Here is a 10,044-nt window from a genome sequence, read left to right as displayed (position 1 = left end):
TGCCCGTTGCGCCTGTGCGCCGACCTGAAGATTGCGTGGGCGCTGAAAAATCACCATCACCATCAATTGGCGCCTCAAGGTCCTTAAGTGGCCCATTAATTTATGGCGGGCGCATGATGATATCTGATGTGCGCCCGCCCAATGAAATATCGCAATGGCGCGCAGTCGGGGCACTCGCCCGATGTCACCGCACGTCACTTTATGCGCGGGTGTGCGGGGCCAGCCCCCACACACCAATGGGAAAATTCTGGCCCATGTTTCCATTGACCACCATCTCTTTCCTAATATAAATGTAAAAAAGAATTAAGTTGATTTTTCTATCTCTCACACGTTTCTTTTCATGTTCCCTTTTTGTAGCTCTTAATATCTGGGTGTCAACCTTTGCTATTCTTTCTGTCTTTTCCATTGTCAAGATCTGTGCTATATTTTGGATTTTTGTATGCTTTTTCATTTTGTTTTATGTTGCCTGTTACCACTTTAGCTGTCCATGGCAGCTTCTGTGGCAAATATAGCTCTTGTCCCTTAGGAGTATATAGCGGCTCTGCATCTTCTTACATTCTTCTAATTCCAAATTCTAAATACTGAACATGTAAGGTGTATAAGATTGTTAAGCTTTGGGACTGTGTCCTTAATTCAGGATAAAATGAAGGGGTCATGTGACCTGTTCTGACTTCTGCCTAACAACAGGCCTGGGTGATGTAACTGTGAAAAGATTAAAGAGAGGCCCCAGTTGTTTTGCTGGAAAGAAGGTGTAAGCTGTTCACACTTGGAGACAATGGCAGCAGCATCTGTGTTTGCAGTGGTTAGACTGCTAGTCCCCAAAGTCCAGGACGCAGTTGAGAATGTCAGGTTGTAAGGTTTTTCTGCTCCCCATATCCGCTAACTCTGTCTTGTTTGCTCTTCTCTCCTCATGAAGATGTTAACTCATACTGAGACACAGTTTCACTGATGTTGTCTCTCTGTCACTCTGATAGCCATTTTTCATAAATTGGTTTGTATCTGATAATGAGCTATATTACCATGGTAGCATCACAGTCAAGTCCAATTATGCCCTCATCCTATGTTCCGATATTTGCACTTCCAACAGGGATGACAAGTTAAAAACTGTAAGTAGGAAAATGAGTTACTTTTTCCCATGGATGCAGCAGTCAATTGCAATGCCAACACTGCTGCTGTTGTTGAGATCTGCTAAATCAGATAAAACCACAATCCAACTTTTTTTTTATTCATTCATGGAATGTGGGCATCACTGGCTAGGCCAGAATTTACTTTCCATCCCCAATTGCCCTTGAGAAGGTGGTGGTGAGCTGCCTTCTTGAACCGCTGCAGTCCATGTGGTGTAAGTACCCCCAGTGCTATTAGGGTGGGAGTTCCAGGATTTTGTCCCAGCGACAGTGAAGGAACGATGATATATTTCCAAGTCGGGACGGTGAATGGCTTGGAGGTGAACTTCTAGATATTGCTTTTCCTATGTGTCTCCTGTCCTGGTCCTTCTAGATGGTAGCAGTCATGAGTTTTGAAGGTGCTGTCTAAGGAGCCTTGATGAATTCGTGCAGTGCATCTTGTAAATGGTACACACTGCTGCTACTGTGTGTCAGTGATGGACGGAGTGAATGTTTGTGGATGGGTGTCAATCAAGCAGGCTGCTTTGTCCTGGATGGTGTCCAGCCTCTTGAGTGTTGTTGGAGCTGCACTCATTCAAGCAAGTGGAGAGTATTCCATCACACTCCTGACTTGTGCCTTGTGGGTGGTGGACAGGCTTTGGGGAGTCAGGATGTGGCTTGAGGTCATTTGGGCCCAAATATCTTAAAACCTCTACTCAACTTATTTGCCACTGAGCCAGAGATGGAGCCCCTGACGCAGAGGGGGAAATTCTTACTTAATCCCACCAATTGACAGGATTGGATTGGTCACCCATTTTGTACTCTGCCCAGCTTCACGTTTCATGAAGCCATTAAAATTACCCACAGAATAGTTAATCAATGGAATGACTTACAACCACCTTTCTTCAAATGGCAGAGTCTGACTAATTACATTTAAATGTAGCTACAATTAGCTGCTTAAGGCTGTTAATATTGTTATCTCCTGCTGCGTTGCACGAGTTCCAGGAATTTCAGCAGTTTTGGGCAGCTACAAGATGCCTGAATGTAGGACACAAATCAGTACACATAGCCCTGTAAAATGAAGCCAACTGATATTATACTGTCACACAACATAGTTGTCGAGCTTTACCACTTCTGTCGGTGCTCACCTGTATGTGGCCAGAATGTTATGTCACACAGGAGGGCGCACGTCCAACCCGTCCGGCCGCAAAATGGTGTGAGAAGATGTCGGGCGAGCGTCCCGATGTCATCACACACTCGCACGATACCTTGCTCGGCCGGTGTGCGCGACAGTTGTAAGCACACCCACTGATAATTATTCAGGCAATTAAGCCCATTAAGGAGGCAATTGAAAGTGATTTTTTGTGGCCCGTCCACTTTTATGTTTATGATTGGCAGACAGGCCAAGTGGCCAGGCGACATTTATATTTTTGCTCAAACCTTGATCCAGGGAGGGATGAAATCTCCATGGGGAAATAAAATAAAAAAGAGATATCTGGGGTCTGTTTTTTATGAGGTCTGCTTCCAGGTCATTGATTGTGCTGCATGGACATATTTTGCAGCATTTTTGCTGTTTTTTTTATTCCGTGGAGGTCTGCAGCTCCCTGGGACAGCTGTCTGCCTTCAGGCAGCTCAGTGGAAACGCCCACCGGCACCCACGGTAACGCGGGTGCCCGCCCTCTTCCCACCCCCACCGGCAGTGCTGAGCCTTTCTCAGTGCCTGTTTCATGCTGGCTGGCCAATCGCGGTCGGGGGCCCGTTTCCCGTCAGCTTCCGGGCCCACCAATCATGTGTGCCTGATGAGCAAAAAATTCAGGCCTGTGATTTCCCTCCCATTAAAGTGAATGGGCTAAAAGGTCACAAACAGGCATGTACAGAGCAGAAATCTCTGCCTTGGAAAGGAGATGGATCCTGAGAGCTGTAAATTTGCACTATTTCTCTTTTCACATTTTCCCCAATCCAGTGCACATTAAATGATCGGGAATGAATAGCCCAGAGTTAGTTTGGAATAACAAGTCCTACCTCTTGGCCTTAAAGTTGGCGTGGGCTGTTAAGCAGAGATTGGCATCAGATTGGTATAAGTAGCTTACAAAAATCTGCCATTTCCTACTGAAGAAAAAATGAAGTGCATGAGTCAAGCTGGGGATTTAATACCCTCTTAAACGCAACTGACTGGACAATACTACATGTAAATCCCAGGAGGTTCAATACGGTTCAGATCTTGATTTAACCTAAATATAATATTTACTGTGACCCTGGACTAAGCAAAACAGAGACAATATTGGAAGGAAAAATGGATAATATGTTGTTCTTTAGAATTTGTAAATTAATAAATACATTTTAAGAAAGGTACAGGTGAATTTTGCAAGAGCAAGAAAATCTATGCAGTCTTAAACTGGCAAAGGAGCAACTTAGATTAAGAATCATACTGAAGGAGAGGTGCAAGTACTACATCTAGGTAGGGACTTTATTCTGCTGATGCACATTGCATAATCGCAGGAAGCTAAGGAGTGAAATAAGTTACCACTATTTATTTCCGTGGAATCTATTCCCATCAAGGCCCTCAGGAAATAAATGTTTGGAAGCAAAATCATCTTTTTCTTAGTTACACCTGCTTAAGTCTACAGCAGTAATATCTCATGCTATTAAGTATTGAATGTTATAACAATGAATTGGAATACATTTAATATTTGAGAGATTTTAAATGATCATAAATAGTATTCTACCAATGCACAATATCCTGCGCAAATATATGCTGGACTAGACTAGTTGTGTGGAGATTGATGCTTCTTTACTGTCAAGGGGTATAAATTCCTGATTTCCTATTTTAATAAAACTTCTAAGAGTTTTAAATAAACCAGACAATAAGTTCATTAAAATACTGAACAGAAGAGTTTCATTAAACATATTAACCAGCTGATTAAAAACAGCATAGATAAATTTCTACCCCCGGTGGTTTTATAATCATGCACACAGCAAATGAATTCATGCAAAAGTGATTGGTATGACTTCAGTGTGATATTTATCAGCAAAATGGTAAGTGTTAATAATGTTGTTAAAGATTTTACTTCCACATTTTGAATACTTTACCATAAATTATACAAAATACTGTATGCTATACAAAATCCAACAGATGTATTAGATCATGTTTATTGAACTCCCCAGACTTCTAACAACTGATAACTGGGAAAAAATAATTTGCCATTAGAAAGCTGCAGCCAGAGATGGATTCAATACAAGACCCATATGGCTAGCCGTCTGGGAATTCATAGACTTACTTCAGGGATATTTGAAACACATCAGCCAAATTGCATGAAGAAGTCATGTGTAATCAGAAGTAAAATATGAGACTTGTCTAGAAGGAAAGCTGAGATTTTATGAAAACAATGGCTCGTGCTTTGACTGTAAATTGATTCAGGGGAAACTAAAGCACAAATACCCGACCCCAAAAATGAGAGCTAGTGATCAAGCCGCATTTCACAGGAGTCAATGTGCATACAGTTACAGCACACTTCTACAGCTAGTGCCAGTTGGTTGAAACAAGGTTTGCAATGTTGGTCTCTAGTGGTTCTTGTTATGGTAAATGAGGCAATTCAATTAGATTTTGCCTCAAGAGCAGAATATTTAGAAATAGACAATGTGATTTGCTATTCCTCCTGTGAGACTCTGAAGTGTACGCCCCTCCCTCAATTATTATACTGACCTGTCAGACCTGAATGTGTTAATGTGATTGTGTTGTGAATAAAAATGTTACAAATAAATCACCAAATGGAGTGATGTAAAATAAAACAATAAACCACTAAAGGGCTGTAAAGTGAGTTTCGTAGTGTGTTGGCAGCCATCAAATGATAGTTCGGAAATGTTCTTGCCTTGATCTATATGAAACTCTTTTAACTGCACCGATCTCCCAATCATTCTTATGAATGCTGTTGCAGCTGTCTGCTGGTTGGACGAGGCTTGCCATGTACAGGGCTCTGTGAGGCTGAGTCAGTAATGTGTAGAAGCAGCATGTGACATATGTACTTCTCAGACAGCTTTCAGTATTAGGCTAGTGGCTTTCTGCCATTGGCCCAGTGCAATGGACCAGCAGCTCTTTGTGGTGTATAATGTTATGCCTGTGAGAGACTGAGGTTTAGAACTCTCATTCGTGCAGCAGAGATGTAAAGAGATTGGGCACACTGCTTTAAGCAGGACGAATCAGCTGTAGACGGAAAAGCTGACTAGCTAATGCCTCATTTGCTTATGCTGATGTACCAGTGTGAAACAAGAGAAAAGAGGAGCGGCTTTCATTGAGTGCTGTGTGTTCCTAGCTCAGATCATCAGGAGGCTTCTCGTTTGCAGTCCACTTGAACTGCATGCACTGTGTGCATGGGAGCTACAGCATCATATGGCGTGTTACTATATTGTCATCAGCTCCACACACCTTAGCAATGGCCATTTCAGAAACATCAAGGGAGTTTTTCGGGGCCCACTCTGCAAGAATGGAAACAAGACTCTGGTATTTAGCTTATTTTAAGCTTATTGCAGAAAGTTAATTGATCGCTGACAATTTAAACTTTACTTGTTTATCTAGTTGGTAAAATAAAATTCAGAGTATATATATATATCGTAATAACATAAGCGTATTTGTGTGCTGGGTGAAATTTAAACCATTGCATTGCTACTTATTTGTAATTTTTCTCAGTACTTTTTGGGTTAATGAAGTAAAAAAACGATGATGTACACATTGATTACTTACAAAGACTGAAGATATCAATAGATTGCTGCAATCAAATATTATGCATGGTGGCTTAGAAATGCTAGTAATATGCAGCAAAATGTAATTACAGCAAAATGTCATTCTCTTATTTAGGATTCTTTAACTGAACCACTCTCACTTCAGTGCTTTCCAAGTTCTCCAAATCACCTAGGACCACCTGTCATGATTGCAGGTTTTCGACTATTTTATGGCAGGGCTTGTGTTTAATGATTTGTTATTTTATTGTTAACTTAATAGCAACAATGCTTAATTTATATTCAGATTCCTTGTTATTTTCATCTCATCTCTTCTTTAATCCTCAATTTGTTACCATTAGTAGGTTGCCTGTCAACAGCAGTATGAAATGAGTGCAAGTTGCCAACATCTCATCTGCTCGGTCGCTGCCTGTTCTAAATTTATTTCATCCTAATTACTAGATGAACTGCAAAGGAATGAGAGGTGAAAGTGAAAAGCTCCTGGTGATAGCACGAACAAGGAATAATCAGCAGGGAAATCTGATAGCATTCTCTTAGAAACAGCTTTCAGGAAGATTTTGTCTCCTAATATGTGTCACAATACCAGGGTTAGTCAGTTCAGTCTGGTGGAATATCGTACTGCCTTTTTCAATACTGTACTCATTTGACAGTTTTATAAAGTTATACATCACTTTGTATTAAAAGAGCAGCTAAAGGCTGCAGGTTTTAGTTTTACTACAATTTTATAATGCAGATTAAGATTAGCAAATTAACAAGCTAGCTTTCACATTCAATTGACTTTGTTTCTGGAAGAACCAAAATTGAGCCAGAAACTAAACATGAATTTAATGGTAATTATTTTCACCTATAATTTCCCCAAGTCAGAAGTTTACTTAAAACTTAGTAATGCTAAAAGATTGTTAAGTGGTACTAACATTAAAGCTAACTGTTAGTACTTTATCAGCATGACAATTGCAAGATAGAGCAGAACTTCTACAAAGCTTTCAAATAATTTTCTGCAAGAATAGCATTTAATTAAAGATAAGACTGATGAATAATAAAATGATGAGCTATCTAAGGGCAAAGAAATTGAGTTGCTCACTCAGCACAGGAGCTGTAGAGCAGCATGTTCATGGCTACCAATTGTTTCAGCAGTTTCATTAGCCCTCAGCTAGTGTTTAAATGTTGTTAGCACATGTGTCAAAGGAAAAACAAAGAAAAAATGGATGTAAAAACCATTGTGATTGTAGTACAGTGCTTTGACTCTTTAAACTACACACCTGGTATTTAAGTCTATACCTCAGCAGTACAAGTTCTGAAAACTACCAGGAAATAAATAGCCTGGAGTGTGGAACATCTTCAGAAGCAGAAGGTGTGAACATTTTCTAAGTTTGCAATGACTGTGGGTCAGTAGCATGATTAATAATGGTCAGTGGATCAAGAAACATTGTAATTAAAGATTTAAGTAATTGGATATGGTATTCTATGTATTCGTGGAGCATGCTGCCTACGAGGCTGATGGAATCAGAGATAATGAATGATTTCAAAAGGAAATTGGATGGGCACTTGAGGGAAATAAACTTTCAGGACTGCGGGGATAGAAGGGGGGAATAGGACTGATTGAATTACACTACAGGGAGCCAGCGTGAACTTGATGGGCTGAATGGCCTCCTTCTGTGCCATAATAACTTCACGACTCTAACAAAACTATAAATTAAAAGGATACAAATATGGTTCCTGGATTTGATAAAATTGAATATATCAAATCTAAATATGAACACCAGGAGATCTTACGCAAAAATGTATCTTAATATAAATCCTGATTATGCAAGTAAATTTTAAATGGTAACAATTGCCAAAGCTGAATGTATAAACATTACGAGTGCACATCATAAGAATAACAATGAATAAATCAGCAAACTGCCTCAGCTAAGAACCAAGAAATTGAAGAAACTCTGAATCTATACTTTGGTCTCTGTAACCTTTAGAAGGCTGAAAATCCATTCCACCCAGGAGAAGTCGAAAAAGATAATGGAATGTTGCCTTTTATCTCAAGGGAGTTGGAATACAAAGGAGAGGAAGTTGTCCTTCAGTGAGACCTCCCCTGGAGTTCTGCCTTCAGCTTTGGGCACTGCATCTCAGTACAGGGTATGGCAGACTCACCAGAATGAATAAAGGGCTAAATTATGAGCTTAGATTGTGTAAACTCTACTCATATTCATTTGGATTTAGATGTTTGAAGAGTGAACTATTTGAGGTGTTTAAAATGATACACGAAGTTGATAGGATAAATACAGAGAAGCTATTTTGCGTGGTGAGGTAATCTAAAACAAGGCAGCATCATCTTAAAATTAGAGTTAAACCATTTAAGAGTGAAATTAGGAAGCCCTTTTTTTATACAAAGGTTTAATATGGAAACTTGATCCCCAAAAGACGGTGGTGCAGGGTCAACTGCACTTGTCAAAACTGAGACTGAGAGAGTTTTGCTAGGGAAGGATATCAAGGGATATGAAATACAGGTGAGTAAATGGAATTTAGGTACAAATTAGCAACAATCTGGTTGAATATTGAAATAGATTTGAGGGGCTGAATGGCCAGCTCGTGTTCCTCCGCTAATAACAACACCTTGATTTCCAGAATATTACCTCCAAGGTAAACAGTGGTACAGTTAAGCTGAGTAGAATTGACATTTTAGGCAGTTTTGTGCTGTAAATGCAGTTGTCATTTGTCATCTTGAGTTTTCCATTTGCTACTTGAATATTAAACATTTCTAATATGATCGGATGTGTTTGCAATTATATTTTTTCATAAAGATATAATATTAGAAGAGCAATCCAGAGCAGATATGCGATACATTGGGAAGGTTCTGTGCTTATAATGTTGTTTTGATAATACACAATAGAACTGTATCAGCTTCATTAGGTCAAAGGGGTTTGAGGCATGAATTATATGGAAGAGATAAGATTTACCATCTACTTATTTAATTATTTGTCTGCATTGGAAACTGAATAAACATTTAACGTTTACATAATGCACCTACACTATAATAATTTTCATTAAAAATGAACAGAGAAAGGGATTCTTGATTTAGAAACAGAAGCCGGTACTTTGAAAAGCTACCAGGCTGTGGCAGCAGTCAGCAAGACGAGATGTGTTTTGTGGTCATACAGAACATTTTAAAAACAGCGCAAGATGCAGACTGATAAATGATATTTTTAATGTACTGCAATAATGCACATTGAATTCTATCTCGATTGAACAGAGCACACTCAGCCAATGCTTTTAGTAATGATTACTACTGGAGTACTGTATCTGGCATGCTTCAACAAGCTATGTATATAATTTATTCAGAGGATTATATGATTAAATGTAAAATTGCAAAGGAAAATCTGCAAAACTTGTTCCTTTTTGGGGAAAAAAAACAAAGCATTGACATATGGCTCATTAGCTGAACTATTTGAGAGGACTATTCTCAGTTAGAAGATTGGACATCCTAGGACTGGGCCATTCACAATAATTTGTGCTCGTTGAATGAATTTCATGAGTTCTATTTTGAGTTGCTAGGTGGCGCACCACAGAGGGAAGATGTCTCATCATCCTGAAAAAAGGGGACACATAAGATTGTCCAAATCATCCTGCTCAAAGATTGGTGTATATATTGTTTATAGTAAATTGTACTACCTGAACTATCCTTTCCTCCCATTTGGAGGACTAGTCAAGATTTCCAGAGACCAAGGAAAGATGAAATGAGGGAATATGAAAGGGAAAAGATAGATGCTAATCCCTATCATTTTCCTGCACTAAACTGTTTGTGATAACTGTGTACTCCAATGTGGCACTTCTGAGATATTGGAACCTTTCACGACACTGAAGAAGGTATTCAATTTAGCCCTCATTCAGGACATGTTCTATAAAAGTAATGTAAGAATGTTTTAACCAATGATATCATTTAGCTAATCCTTCCTCTAGCTCATAGCCTCATAATCTCATGTAACATTGAGTTTAGTTTATATTCAGGAAAAATACAGTAAGTTCATTTTTAACCATAAGGATCAAGCAAATTATTAGAAATGTTGCTCACTGCCTTTCTGCTCTATTTGAATCCATGTGATCAAATTTACAAAATGTTTTGGATAATTACTTCCAACAATGCTTTTATAAAAATTAATGCCATCAAATGCATTATTACTAAATGAACTTTCCAATTGGTTGAATTAGCTTCAATTTG

At 39.1% G+C, this 10,044-nt stretch overlaps 1 protein-coding gene across 2 annotated transcripts in view; it reads left to right on the top strand.

The window, feature by feature from the left end:
* Window positions 1-5,106: 5,106 nt before the first annotated feature.
* znf804a (zinc finger protein 804A) overlaps window positions 5,107-10,044 on the top strand; it is a 358,009-nt gene continuing 353,071 nt past the window's right edge. The window contains exon 1 of one of the 2 annotated variants that reach the window (XM_078551909.1): window positions 5,107-5,601. In XM_078551909.1, the coding sequence (XP_078408035.1) occupies window positions 5,491-5,601 (111 nt within the window). In that variant the 5' untranslated portion in view covers window positions 5,107-5,490. The remainder of the gene's footprint in view (window positions 5,602-10,044) is intronic. The other variant, XM_078551910.1, reaches the window with a different exon arrangement.

This window comes from Cetorhinus maximus, chromosome 11 (genome assembly GCF_964194155.1).
Source record: "Cetorhinus maximus chromosome 11, sCetMax3.hap1.1, whole genome shotgun sequence".
Classification (NCBI taxonomy): domain Eukaryota; kingdom Metazoa; phylum Chordata; class Chondrichthyes; order Lamniformes; family Cetorhinidae; genus Cetorhinus; species Cetorhinus maximus.
This window is presented reverse-complemented; position numbering and strand designations above follow the sequence as displayed.